The sequence below is a fragment of the Miscanthus floridulus genome, chromosome 1 (genome assembly GCF_019320115.1).
Source record: "Miscanthus floridulus cultivar M001 chromosome 1, ASM1932011v1, whole genome shotgun sequence".
In the NCBI taxonomy this organism is placed as follows: domain Eukaryota; kingdom Viridiplantae; phylum Streptophyta; class Magnoliopsida; order Poales; family Poaceae; genus Miscanthus; species Miscanthus floridulus.
Window position 1 is genome coordinate 161,090,375 of NC_089580.1, and position 15,594 is coordinate 161,105,968.

General features: G+C 37.7%; 1 protein-coding gene across 1 annotated transcript; it reads left to right on the top strand.

The window, feature by feature from the left end:
- The first annotated feature begins 5,612 nt into the window (after positions 1-5,612).
- LOC136499918 (WUSCHEL-related homeobox 6-like) lies at positions 5,613-9,461 on the top strand. Its single transcript, XM_066495408.1, has 3 exons — positions 5,613-6,567; positions 7,705-7,880; positions 8,986-9,461. The coding sequence occupies exons 1-3, from the start codon at positions 5,820-5,822 to the stop codon at positions 9,001-9,003; spliced, it is 942 nt and encodes a 313-aa protein (XP_066351505.1). The 5' UTR covers positions 5,613-5,819; the 3' UTR covers positions 9,004-9,461.
- Positions 9,462-15,594: the final 6,133 nt, after the last annotated feature.

Sequence of the window (15,594 nt, forward strand, 5' to 3'; positions counted from 1 at the left end):
AGCGCGTTCCTGCATGCGTCCTGCGGGGTGAGCCAGCGTCGAGCGAGCAGAGCACACACGGCCTGGCGCGACCGACCCAGGAGGCCAACCCGCATGCACACGCCGCTGCGCTCCCTTGTCCTCTACCTCTCCGTCGCGTCTGCGGGCTCTGCATGCACCCCCTTTTTCCCCTTCGGTTTACGCGGGAGACGTGGACGGCCGTGGCAGAATGATGGGTCGTCGTCGCGCGAGCCGAGAGGAGGATCTCTTTCGATCGATGCCTTCGCCGCGTTGCACTGCTGCTGTGCCTGCAGGAACTGACCCTTCCGCCTGTTACTGCCACTGCCAGGGCCGGCAAGGGCACTGTCACGTCCACTCCACACCACGTCAGCCCTAGTCACTCTGACATTGGGACCACATAGGCTTGGAGCCTTGGATTCTCTCGATTTTAATATGACTCCACTCTTTCTATGGGCTGTACTACCTCACGTTCTACAAGGAATACAATTGGTCTAAGGCCTGGTTCCTGCACCCTAAAATTTCTGTCATATCGAATGTTTGACACATGCATAGAGTATTAAATATAGACTAATTATGAAACTAATTGCACAACTTGCGACTAATTTACGAGACGAATCTTTTAAGCCTAATTAGTCCATGATTTGACAACATGGTGCTACAGTAAACATGTGCTAATGACAGATTAATTAGGCTTAAAAAATCGTCTCGCAAATTAGCCTCCATCTATGTAATTGGTTTTATAATTAATCTATATTTAATGCTCCTTATTAGTATCTAAACATTTGATGTGACATAAATTTTAGAAGCGACTAAAGAACCAAACACCCCCTAATAAAAAATCAAACTATCATAAATTTGATCGATTTTATGAAAAATAGTATCAAAATATATAACTTCAAATAACAGATGTACTAAAATTTGTTTCATGACGAATCTAATAATATATATTTAGTACAGTAAACATTATGTCCTTTTATATAAATTAGTCAAATTTGACAAACTTTGACATAACACAATTATAGATTTGCATTCTTTTTAGGACAGAGGTAGTATTTTCTACTAGCAGTTAACTATAAATAACTTCGAAGAACAACATTCGTCATCATGGTCTCCTAGGATAACAATACACTTGTGTGCACCAATGTTCGAAACCAACAATACACTACTATAGAAAAAAAAAAAGTCTCTGTAACCACTTCTTTTCACATGCAGCTATAGTAGCAGTTGAATAACACCAGACTAAAGGGTTGGTTGGGCGAGAACGGGTTGTGATATGCTATATCAAGCTAGCATAACCGAATTGTGTGCCACAAACCGGTTGCAATGCCTAAGGTGGCCATCACAATCGATTTGTGGCACAATCCGATTAACGATTGTAAAGGTCCTTGTAACATAATTGGCTTGCTTACAAAAAAAACGAGTTGTCACCTAGGATAAATTAATCTCTAACTTTTAAAATATACCGAAATGCTCCTTTATAGATTTGTGTAGCCATTTCCTTTGCACTTTCAGACTTTTGGATTGCTTGCTCTTCTTCTGCTTTAAATATACACTAAAGTTTCATTTCTCTCTAGAAGACCTAATGTTCCTATATTGAGCAGCTAGTTGTTTATCGTCTCGCATTGAGTAGCAATATATATGGTTTGATTTAAGTTGGACCCTGCAAATCCTGAGACAGAGAGAGTAATGTTCATATATTGAGATCTATATGTTGCCATCTTTGCGTTCAGTAGCATTTGGCTTGATTTAAGTTGGACCCTACGAATGCTCGGTAATATCACTCTTCCCTATGGCTAGTTATTTCCTATATATGTCAATTCCAACACAAGTAGACATGTGTACATGATATGATTGAACTAACTCACATTTATGTAATAATTATATATGTGTTGTGGACACGTTATAGGTATGATTTGTTGCCTGCATAAATCTAAGCATGCATAGTAGCTTATACATGATACCTTAATCTAGACAATTGTATGCAATTAGATGGTGTTTGTTCGCCTGTGGCATAGCCCCCTGTGCATTGTTAAGTCTGTAATTGATTGACTGTGTAAGTGTTTTGTCTGTGTCACGTGTTACATATATGACACCAGCATAGCTAGATATGGGGAAATCAATTGTTTTGTCAGATATAACTTGGATCTGCATATGGGTTTATGCAGAACAAAACAAGCGAGAAGTGTAGTATGGTGGCCTGGATAAGAGATAATGCAGGCAGGAAGTGTAGCATATGGTGTAGCACTTTCACTGTCATTTTTTTAGTTGGGAGTGATATTGATACCCCAGGGTATCTGAGTAGAAATTGATTCTGAAGGGATGTTGCGAACCGATTGTAAAGACCATTTCTTTAGCAAAGATGCTTATTTCTAGAATAAAGCAGCTTTGCTAACAAAAAAAAATGTTTGTATGTACTCTACCTTATTTTTATAGACTCTAGTCAAGAGGTAACGGCTAGAGTGCATTTTTAACCGACCTAACACATCATTAAGCTATTGAGCAATGATTATATCATTTCACCAGATGCCATAACGACGGTTGAAGCTTGTGATCTATGCATAAACAATGAATCCGCCGTCCAAAGTAATATCAAATTGGCAACTCCGATCCCGTCTTATGCACCACCCGAGGCTTCCGACCTTGGATGCTACTCCACAACAAGGTGAGGCTAAACCCAACACATAAAAGATCGTTAAAAAATTACCAAGAATTTGTTTATTCTGATAAAAAATCATGGCATGAAAAGTAATCTATTTAAGTCGCAATAATAGTTGAGCTACCAATTTGGCATTCTATATTCTAACAAAGTTTGTCTCCAAAAGTAAACTATTGATGAACAATAGGACTATATATATATAGCCAAATTTTGGAATCAAACCAAGAAGTGATAAGAAGTTTGGTTGAGCTAGCTTGGACACTCTTAGCATAACAAATAGTGTTTGGTTTATCTGCCCATGGCAAAAAGGCCAAGGGCAATTCATTGTTAAGCATGTTTGTTTCAGTATAAGATTGTTGATTTTATTATAATTCCTAGCTGAAACAAACAGGCAAGTTTTGACCCTAAATTCATAATTCAGTTTTTCCTAGATTCCATAATCTAATAGTTTTTAATCAAATCAAAGTTTTACTTGACTGTGACACAATATTTAACTCTTATACCCACATGTAAAGTGAGATAAATAGCTATAAGTTTTTGGACCCTCAGCTTTCCACAATCCATCTTATGGTCTATCTACAAGCTGCTCGCAAATCCAATTTTAAAACAAACATGCTGTAGGGAAACACAGGAGGGATACTGTTTGCAGGGACCCATCACTATCACTAAATAAGGTCATGGCAAAGCCAAATCTTGGGACCCACCTGTCCCGTCCTGATTCCTGCCTTCTAACACCACATGTGATTTGGACTCTCTTTGGGTACCCATCACTATCACTAATAAATAGGAGCATCTGCCCTAAAGAATGCGAGGGGGAGTCCTCACTTTATTTAACATGCATGGTGAAATAGGTACACATCGCTAGATTTTCTTTGTGTTGGATTCATATTAAATTAAGCAGTTAATTTTGGCATGCTTAAACTATAACCATTATTATATACTGATTTTCGTAGACAAATACCTGAAAGTTGGGTACTCTATTTTGAAGTAACCCTGCAACTAACTTCTGCCTTCCGGCCGGTGACAAGGACAAGACAGTTAATTGGTGGTCCGTGTTGTGGTTGATGTAAAATAAATCGAAGCATATTTCTGTTGTTGATTGTCGACAATTAAATAACAGACATCTTATCTTACTATTATAGATTTTTTGAAGCTCCCATGATAATATAATCTTCATAAGATGCACAATGAAAAAGATAAATCCTAGAGATTCTCACAAAAGTTAATGTAAACCCTATTCAATGGACTATAAGCATCATATCTATATCAAAATATCTATTCAATATACTCTATTTTTTTAAAAAAAATATCCACACCTGCCATCACGAAAAATATAATGTAACCCCCTATATTTGTATCTAAATTACTCACCTCTATCGTTATGAAAAAAACCTAAATTTTCCCCTAATATGTATCAAATTACCCACTAGTGTGTATGTACCTTTAGAAAAAAAGAACTTTAATTTATAGGCTTTATGCTTTTATATGCAGAGGTTGGAAGTTGATCTAAAAGTGGCTGTATACTTGTATCTTAACTTGATGTAATTATCCTGAGTTCGATAAAATGCTTCCTTAATAGAAAAAACAAGTGGCGCTGTTAATACTAGTATGCTAGTTGTAAATATAGTTGGTTTACCCTCAAATTAGGATAAGACAATTTGGTGTGACGATAGTGGGAACTGAGGTGCTTCTCTTTCCATCGTTGAACGAGAATTGAAATCACGGATGTCTGTTCTTATTTGTTTACGTATTGGCCGCATGATTTGATGGCCACGAGCCGAGCCCTTTATGTGATGTTGATCGATGCAACTCGCCATTTGATTGGAGAGGAACCTAATCTGTCATGCCATTGATCATGGACGTCAGCTGCAAAAAAAAAACTAATTAAGTGCAGCGTGCAAATTTGTGCGAAATAAAATATTTAAGACGGAAGATGTTGTTGGTTATCTGTTGCAGCATGCAAACAATCTACTTTTGTCATGCTAGGAAGAACGCTAGTTATACCCAGTAACGGCTGAGGAGAGAATCTCACCAGCTAGCTAACACAGATGAATCAAGGCAATAACCATGCTTGTAAACAAATTTTGCATCTAATATATAATAAGGTGCAAGCTTATATATAAGAGGGGTTGTTAAATAGAAGTATAGCTACACAGATGAGGGTTAGATACGAAGCACCTGCAGGTAAAGATTCTTTTTTCTTTCTTGGGCCATTACGCCATCCTGACAATGTTGCTATCACTAGAAACACTGCACTATCCTATAAAACCAACCAATAGTAATCAGTGGGCATCTTAGTCATCATGCTACCTACTTTCTCCTGGTTTTTCTCCTAAATTAAGGCCTATCACCTCACAAGCACTCCTAGCCAAGAAGAGCACAATAATAAGCACTAATTCCAACAAGCTAAATCGATGGTGTATATATATGAAGACACGCCAGCAGTGGGTTCTCCACCAGTTTTGTACCCCTGCAAAAGTAGCAAGGAATTTCCAAACATCAGGAAAGCTTCACATGGAATGTTCATCGTACATAATTATTCACCTCCCATGTCCTCCAGTGATCTATCCTGAGAGATAAGAACATGGGAATGCCAAATGTTCCCCAAGTAGTATTACTTTTCTTAGTACATAATATGTACAGAGTTTAATTACTGGGCGTCAATCATCAGACTAGCTAGTAGAGAAAATTAATTAATAAGCTGGTTAGCACCTAAGCAACACTAGCAAAGCGCTTGCTTCTCCGGTTCTCCTAACCAACATGGAACTTTTTTTCCCTTTTACAATGACAACAACCTTGCAGTAAAAAAAAAAATTGTACCACTCTCCAGTAGAGTAAGATAGCTATGGCTCTATAATGGATCGGAGTTACTCTTCCTCGTCTAGCCCCCCGCCCCTCCTATAAGTACAACCCCACAACAAAGACATGAGTGTGCAAGTGTGGTTGTCTTCTAAACTGGGTGCCTCTAGCTCTTCCTCAAGTTAGCCACTTCACTTCTCTCTCGATCGAAGTCGAAGCACAAACCTACTGCCCTCCCACCTCCCACGTAGTGTGTGTGCTACTCAATCGTGTGTCGCGCGCGCACACAACCTTCCAAGAACCAAAGATTCCTTGAACCAACGTTCTTCTTCACCTAACTAGTAACCAGCAGTTCGATCGATCGATGGAGGGGAGCAGCAACAGTCCGGACAGGCAGTCGTCGGGCGGCAGCCCTGAGCGCGGAAACGGTGGTAGCGGAGGCCGGGGCACCGGGGAGCCGGTGCGGTCGCGGTGGACGCCGAAGCCGGAGCAGATACTGATCCTCGAGTCCATCTTCAACAGCGGCATGGTCAACCCGCCCAAGGATGAAACCGTCCGCATCCGCAAGCTGCTCGAGCGCTTCGGCGCCGTCGGGGACGCCAACGTCTTCTACTGGTTCCAGAACCGCCGCTCCCGCTCGCGCCGCCGCCAGCGCCAGATACAGGCCGCCGCCGCCGCCGCGGCGGCGGCAGCGGCAGCGGCCTCCTCCGCGGCCAGCTCTCCCGCGGCTAGCGCCACCGTCGGCAGCCTTCCTTCTGGTGCTCTACAATATCGTCCCTTGGCCATGGGCGGGACCGCCTGCCAGTATGAGCAGCAGGCGAGCTCCTCCTCGTCGTCGGGAAGCACTGGGGGCTCTCTTGGGCTGTTCGCGCTCGGGGCCGGGGTGCCCGGCACCGGCGGTGGGTACTTCCAGGCGTCGTGTGGCGCTTCGTCGCCGCTGGCGACAGGGCTTATGGGGGACGTGGACAGCAGCAGTGGCGGCAGCGACGATCTCTTCGCTATCTCCCGGCAGATGGGGTTCGCGGCGAGCGGCCCCGTCGCCTCGGCCTCGGTGGCGCCGAGCACCACTACGGCACACCAGCAGCAGTATTACTCATGCCAATCGCCTGCAGGTGAGTATACTACCGAACACTGATCTAGCTTAATTTTGTGGGTTTTGTCTTCGAATTCTGGATCGGTTGCTTTGTCTATTTCATGCATGTATTTCTCAACTCAACTTTGATGGAAAACGTTGGTTTTCACCGCTACAATTTTGTGCGTTTATTTTCATTGATGAAGTATCAGGGAATTGATGCAGAATTCGAGGAGATCTAGCTTGGTTCTTTTGGACTCGCATGCTTTATTTTGGTCTTCCTTGGTATTAATTAATTGCATCGGTTCTTGTTCTTTAGTTCTTCAGTATTGTTCGGTTACCTCCCATATTCCCATGTACATAAGATCATACCACATGATACATATGTTGTCCTCTCTCGCTCCCGCCACCATGTATATCCATACGTATACTTGACTGTTTGTAGAAATTTAATTAAACATCGTGTGGTTGGGAGGCAAAGTTGAACAGTTAGGACTAAAACTAAACCTGAATATTAACACTCATGTACTGAACATAATATGCATGCATGCATCGACCACTACTTGTTTTTGCCTTTTGGTCTACTTAACCCTCGCTCCATGCGACCATGCATGGATCTGAAACTTTTGAGTACCATTAATTCAACCATGTATTTGATACCTAGTATGTTAAACCAGAAGTTCAATTATTTACATATGCCTTTGAAATAGTAATTGGGTTGGCACTTCACCATTTCCTGCATGTATACTTCTGCCTTACATTTAGCATCCTCGATTAACAAAAAAAAAGTTAGGTATTGCCTCTAGCTAGCTAGCAGGTTAAAGCAAAGGAACTCTGTGCCGTACAACAAAGCTAATGGTGCTGTAATCCAAGCATGCATGCAACTACTACTGATCAGTATCTGCTCCTCTCTGTCGAGAAAAAACCTAGACCCAAAACGTGAGAATGAAGACCGACTTGAGGAGTATATTATATATACTAGTATATAGCAACGACTAAATGGCATTCATAATCATCTCAAATTCAATCAGAACTCCGCATCCATTTGTTAATTCTGTCGTCAGTTGGCAGCTAGATATAATTCTAAGATGCCGCTATTTGATTTCTTTTGGAGTGGATTCTGAACTAACTGGCTACCTGTGTGGATTGATTGGCTGTGATTGCCTTCTAATTCCAGCGACGATCACGGTGTTCATCAACGGAGTCCCAATGGAGGTTCCCAGGGGTCCAATAGACTTGCGAGCCATGTTGGGCCAGGACGTGATGCTCGTCCATTCCACCGGGGCCCTCCTCCCAGTCAACGACTATGGAATTCTAACGCAGAGCTTGCAGATGGGTGAAAGCTATTTCATGGTAATCTCCCATATCGCCTCTCTCATCTACTTCCTCTATTCTAAATTGTAAGTGTACATATTTCTAAATACATAGCTTTTGATACGTACATAGATATATAAATTATGTCTAGACACATACTATATTATCTAGAAAAGTCAAAACAACTTACAATTTGGAATGAATGGAATATATATCTAATCTAGTCACCGGTAGTTAATCCACTCAAGCACTCTAATTAGATGCACATTGGCGTACGTTACGTTGTATATATATACGCATACAACATTCATGTGCATGCATATATGAGTATATATATGCATCTATGAGATCAGTTGAAATAATGCATTTACCATTACTGGTAATCATTGTTTATTTTCTTTCTCCTTGCAATATACTTCATTCATTCCAAATTATATATAAGTCGTTCTGTCTTTTTATAGATACATAGCTTTTGCTCCATACTCTCTCATTCCAAATTATAATACATTTTAGCTTTTCTATATACATAGCTTTTAATATATATTTAGAGACATATTATATATCTATGTGCATAGCAAAACCATATATCTACAAAAGTCAGAACGGCTTACAATTTGAAATGAAGGAAGTATAGCATTGTTCATGTACATATACATATATATATATATATATATATATATATATATATATATATATATATATATATATATATAACTACTATCCTGTAGCTGGCTACAGAATAACTTATTCTCTAGCCACTTTGAGTTACGATAATTACTATGTTATTTTACGAGATTATAGTAACTCCTTACTAAGTGGTTTAATATAACGTTATGGTAAATATCCCCATGTGTTATAGTAACCCAACTATCGTAAATATGTATTTATATTATGGTAAATTAGTATATAAAATTATAGTAAATAGAGGTGGCTACAGAATAACTTATTTTGTAGCCGGCTACTGAATAGCCTCTCCCTATATATATATATATATATATATATATATATATATATATATATATATATATATATATATATATATATATATATATATATATATATATATATATATATATATATATATATATATATATATATATATACCTTACAAGTTACAACAATTGTTTTGCTGTTATCCACACAGGTAGCAAGGCCAACTTAAAACTGCCCGCACGTAGCTAGATTGTAGCGCAGTCTGCCGGCCGGTCTCTACTCCATATTCATCGGTTCAGAGATGGGATGCAGTTCATGATCAATCAAGATGGGACATCTGCAATCAAATGATATATCTGTCCATCGTCCATATATAGTCCTTCGAGAAGAAAAGTTAGCTAGCACCAAGAAAATATATGTATATTGCACCTCAAGAAAGTACCTACATATGTCCTTAAAACATAAGAAAGAGCGTACGTGGGCGGTTCAGTTTTCCGATTGGATTATGAAGTTGGTGTTCTCTCTCACGCACCATTTTCTTTACAAGATATGCATGTGAATGCATGCATGAATCTCCTTGACAGTCGAGCTACACATGTTCATTTAGCTCGACAGTTGCACCTTTGTAATAATGATTAAATTTATAACTGTTAAAGCTGTATGTCTATATATATGTCGGCTGGTGGACCGTGCTTGGAATGTCTGTCCTTATGTAAGGCCAAATAATGGAGGTCTAAAATATATGATCTTATTGCTACGGCCTCTAGTGCATATGACAATGAAATTTATTATTTTTATATGAATTTTTGCAAAACGAGTTTGAATCTCAAATTTTGTGACAATACACATCTAAAGATGCACTATCGGTGTGCATAGTTTTAATTTTTTGAAAACTCCTAAGTATAGTTTTGCAAAGGGTTTTCACGATTAAACCGAAAATATGGTTTGCACTGAATATTTTGCCCCAGTATCATGCAGGTGTTTTCACTCTCCACATGAAGCTACGCCACCACTGTTTCCCTGCAAACTCTATTTATTTATATATAAGTACTACTCCCTCCGTTCCTTAATATAAGCCATATAGATTTCTAAAGAAAATTCCAAAATATAGGTACGTATCAGCTTCCACGCCGATTAGTTTGGAAATCTTCCCACCGTACATAGCACATGCCCCAACCAATCTCTTAGATTTATGAAGCAATCTGATTGGGAGAGAGAAGATGGTCTGTTTTTCCTTTTTTTTCTCGGTCTCACATCCTTCCTCAAGTCGTGCGTTAATATTGGTGCTAAAAACTATATGGCTTATATTAAGGAACGGAAGGAGTACTATAAATCGGCTCAAACGCACTAAACTAGTGTGTCTCGCGTTCTTCTAAAATCGTTCGGCTCTTGTTGTTGGTATACGGTGTCGAAGTGTAGCACCAAGCACATGCCTATCGCACATGAGCCCACATGCATGCAGCAGACAAATATATATCTCGTACCGTACCTACGCACGGCCGATTCGTCGCATGAGGTTTAGGAAATTCTCGCAGCACGTAGTGAAACAAAAAAATCCATATATTACACCATGGCCCCGTTCGCTTGTCTTAAATTTGGCTTGTTCGGCTTGTTTTTTTAGCTGGAACAGTGTTTTTCAGCCAATTTCAGCCAAAGTTCAGACCAGCGAACGGGGCCCATATCAACATCAGACGTGCATGCAGCATGAACATATATATAACGCCATAACAGCAAAGGATGCAATTGAACTGAACATTTGCTTGCCGCAAATAGTGCAGGAACAATGATGGGGGCGGCCGCTCTCGCTCGTGCAGAGGTTCCTGAGCTAGCTGTACCCGAACGGACGTGTCAAGCGTGGCTGAAGTCGGCCGGCTCCGACGCCGGCAGGCGGCACCTGCCCTCCACCGCCCCATGTAGCCTATCCGGGAGAAAAGCGCGTCGATCCCTCGTCATTTTCCCCGAAAAGCGCCCATTCTTACACGGTTTTTTGGGGCGCCCTGCATAAGCACACGGTTTGGAGGCTATAGAGCCTTGGACCCTGTAGCACTATATCTGCGATCCTGCATGCATATGCACCTCGATCGATCGATCCTATATGTACCCTTGATGGGTGCAGGGCTTCAGGCTAAAGTATTTGGAAGTAAAAAAAAACCCGGCCTGGAGTGGGTAGACAGCCCGGCAGTTTTACGTCAGAAAGAAGACCTCTCACGCAAGCCGAGAAAATCTCCGAACCCCATGCTTCGTTCTCACACAGGGGCCCGTAACCCTATGAATGGATCAGAACCTTCCTACCTGTACTTTGAAACGCGAGACATATGAGAGTTTTTTTTTCCTACGCAAACTACGCGCATACCGTAGCTGTACCTGCGGCTGACGGAAGTCAACCTCCCAACCGGGCCTTCCCACGACGGTGACGGAACCACTCGAGCTCACCCTCGCTCTCAAGTATTTGGAAGTACGTCTGTGATCTGGGCGAGTGTAGCCAGGCGTGATGAGTTGTCCTCCCTGACAACGCGGGTAAGATGTCGGTCGGGTGTCGTGCTCTGGCACGTCCCCCTCGAGGGATCGGCGCGTTAATTCCTTCCCCCGTCTCGCCAAACCGAGAGTTTGGCGTCGCTCGAGGCAAAGGAATCTGCTCTCTGCCACTGCATGCACACCGAGTCAAATCAAATTATTTAAGACTATATATTCACTCTCCTGCGTTGAACTGAAGACTAGTGCGTTCTTCTTGGCCGAAGTGTTCATGCACAGGCTCGATCGCCAGCTGTAGCGAGCTCTTCGACCCTGCCGAATCAACGTGGGGAACAGCGATCGGCGATCTGGCCGACACATAATTTGCGCATCCAGCGGCGATACTCACACTGGAGTACTTCGTTCTTCCTCCGCTATTAACCTTCTCCCATTCTAAACGTCGATCATTTTAGAATTTTATTTATTCCGTCAAACTTTTTTAGCTTAGATCATCAATTTATATAAAATAAAATCATATACTGGTTGTGTTATTCATTATATATAGAGAAATACCTTCATATTAGATGGTGGTATATTTTAACAAAATTTCTAGTCAAGCTATCACATATTCACATTGGAGACCATGTTAAAATGTCACAAATGATCCATTTTTATAATCAGTTGGAAGTATATGACATCATTATCTTTTTTTTCTAAACACCAACAATATTCATTTAATTATTTAGTTAAGTAAAGTCAAATGGGAAACACTTTATTTGGAAAAACAACTTTAAACTTAACATGTTTGTTTATGACATCATTAGCTTTTTCTCAGACGTTGACCAACAATATTCATTTAATTATTTAGTCAACTTTAAATTTGACTTGTTCGTTTATGATATCATTAAAAACTACTTTGACCAACAATATCCATTTAATTATTTAGTTAAGCAAAGTGAAAAGGGCAACACTTGATATGTCAAAAGAAAATTGAACTTGACATGTTTGTTTGACTATGTGCACAAATATTTATAACAAAGATGAATAGTCAAACAAAATGAAAAAGTCAACAATGCCCGTTTAGATATTCTATAAACTATATGCGATAGATTTTACTATTTACTTTATATGTGTTTTTCTTTTCTCTTTCCATTGCAACCATGCACGTGGGTTCTAAATACGTGTATAGTTGATACCTTAGTTGAAGTTATATCAACCCTTATGGCTATTTTTGTGGCATCGTGAATAGTGGATATTTTGGCTTTCAACATTTGTATCGTATTATTATATTTTTAAATATATATACATATATGTGTGTGTGTGTGAGAGAGAGAGAGAGAGTGTGTGTGTGTGTGTGTTAAGTTTAAAGTCTAGTGGTCATTTTATCTTTTACTAAAAACATGGAATATTGGTTCTAGAATCCACCCTTGTTTACTACAACGACATATAAATGGTCATTTCAGCCTACACCACCATTTCACTCAAGATGTTGGACTTTCTCTATTAAAGAATTATAAGTGTAGTAGTATTGTTCAAATAAGAGTTATTAACTACCATCATTTATATGCCATAATGTTCCAGTTACATGTATAAAATTATCTAAATTTAATAACTTATAATTTTGCTATCATAGAGTTTTAATATAATTTAAAATGAATTGTCAATTCAATAGTGTGTAGTTTGTTAAGGGAACATTGTAACGATAAAAAATATAAAAAAACTAATGAATACAATATTTTAGCTTATGAAAACGAATGATCGCTAACTTATATATGTATACATGGTATACATGGTGACACATAGTGTTTAAGATTGCTATGAATATAATGGTGAAAAAGTGGGTAATTATGCTTTATAAGGCACATATGGGTAAAGATATTTTGGCTTTCAACATTTGTATCGTATTATTATATTTAAATAAATAAAAATATATATATATATATATATATATATATATTTATGTGTTAAGTTCAAAGTCTAGTGGTCATTTTATCTTTTACTAAAAACATGGAATATTGGTTCTAGAATCCACCCTTGTTTACTGCAACGACATAAATGGTCATTTCAGCCTACACCACCATTGCACTCAAGATGTTGAACTTTCTCTATTAAAGAATTATAAGGCCTACACCACCATTTCACTCAAGATGTTGGACTTTCTCTATTAAAGAATTATAAGTGTAGTAGTATTGTTCAAATAAGAGTTATTAACTACCATCATTTATATGCCATAATGTTCTAGTTACATGTATAAAATTATCTAAAGTAATAACTTGTAATTTTGCTATCATAGAGTTTTAATATAATTTAAAATGAATTGTCAGTTCATTAGTGTGTAGTTTGGTAAGGGAACATTGTAACGATAAAAAATATAAAAAAAACTAATGAATACAACATTTTAGCTTATGAAAACAAATGATCGCTAACTTATATATGTATACATGGTGTACATGGTGACACATAGCGTTTAAGATTACTATGAATATAACGGTGAAAAAGTGGGTAATTATGCTTTATAAGGCACATATGGGTAAAGATATTTTGGCTTTCAACATTTGTATCGTATTATTATATTTAAAATATATATATATATGTGTGTGTTAAGTTCAAAGTCCAGTGGTCATTTTATCTTTTACTAAATACATGGAATATTGGTTCTTGTTTACTACAACGACATAAATGGCCATTTCAGCCTTCACCACCATTGCACTCAAGATGTTGAACTTTCTCTATTAAAGAATTATAAGGCCTACACCACCATTTCACTTAAGATGTTGGACTTTCTCTATTAAAGAATTATAAGTGTAGTAGTATTGTTCAAATAAGAGTTATTAACTACCATCATTTATATGCCATAATGTTCCAGTTACATGTATAAAATTATCTAAAGTAATAACTTATAATTTTGCTATCATAGAGTTTTAATATAATTTAAAATGAATTGTCAATTCATTAGTGTGTAGTTTGTTAAGGGAACATTGTAACGATAAAAAATATAAAAAACTAATGAATACAACATTTTAGCTTATGAAAACGAATTATCGCTAACTTATATATGTATACATGGTATACATGGTGACACATAGCGTTTAAGATTACTATGAATATAATGGTGAAAAAGTGGGTAATTATGCTTTATAAGGCACATATGGGTAAAGATATTTTGGCTTTCAACATTTGTATCATATTATTATTTTTTAAAAATATATATATATTTATGTGTTAAGTTCAAAGTCTAGTGGTCATTTATCTTTTACTAAAAACATGGAATATAGGTTCTAGAATCCACCCTTGTTTACTACAAGGACATAAATGGTCATTTTAGTCTACACCGCCATTGCACTCAAGATGTTGAACTTTCTCTATTAAAAAATTATAAGGCCTACACCACCATTTCACTCAAGATGTTGGACTTTCTCTATTAAAGAATTATAAGTGTAGTAGTATTGTTCAAATAAGAGTTATTAACTACCATCATTTATATGCCATAATGTTCCAGTTACATGTATAAAATTATCTAAAGTAATAACTTATAATTTTGCTATCATAGAGTTTTAATATAATTTAAAATGAATTGTCAGTTCATTAGTGTGTAGTTTGTTAAGGGAACATTGTAACGATAAAAAATATAAAAAAACTAATGAATACAACATTTTAGCTTATGAAAATGAATGATCGCTAACTTATATATGTATACATGGTATACATGGTGACACATAGCGTTTAAGATTACTATGAATATAACGGTGAAAAAGTGGGTAATTATGCTTTATAAGCACATATGGGTAATTTAGATTCAAATTAAAGGAATTACTTTATGTTATCTTTGAAAATAGCATAGATGAGTAATTTAAAAGCAAATTTAGGTTTTCTTTTGAATTATGTTTTATAATAGAAAAGGTTGATAGTTTGGTACATTTAGGGGTTATTTTTGTTTTTCGTAATAGTAGAAATGGTAACATCTTTTTGGAAACTGAATAGATCTAATGGCACTTTTATCTATGATGGTTATAGATGGGTGACATGATGACCAGATGTTTCTAATTCTTATGGAAATATCTAGTATTTTTTCCAACACATCTTGTGAAAATTAATGTGGAAACTAAACTTTGTTAAGAGACTCCACTTAGTAATATTAAGATATTTGTTGACATCCTTTGCAGCTATGTGGATCTTTAATATGTCTTTATAGTTGAAACTTAAGCTTAATAAGTTGTATCGACTTTTGATTCATCCTTTTCTATGACACCATGAATCTATATTTTGACTTTACATTTTAATCTTATTAGTTCTTATATATTATTCTTCTATTAAGTTCAAACTCTAATATTTGTTGCATCTTTTATTCAAAGTTTTTCTTTTATATTTT

What these genes read in the sequence shown, in the direction of transcription:
- LOC136499918 (XM_066495408.1), top strand. Translation starts at nt 5,820, where the DNA reads ATGGAGGGGAGCAGCAACAGTCCGGACAGGCAGTCGTCGGGCGGCAGC. An exon ending in CTCATGCCAATCGCCTGCAG is followed by an intron (nt 6,568 to 7,704) that starts GTGAGTATACTA and finishes TTCTAATTCCAG; the next exon opens with CGACGATCACGGTGTTCATC.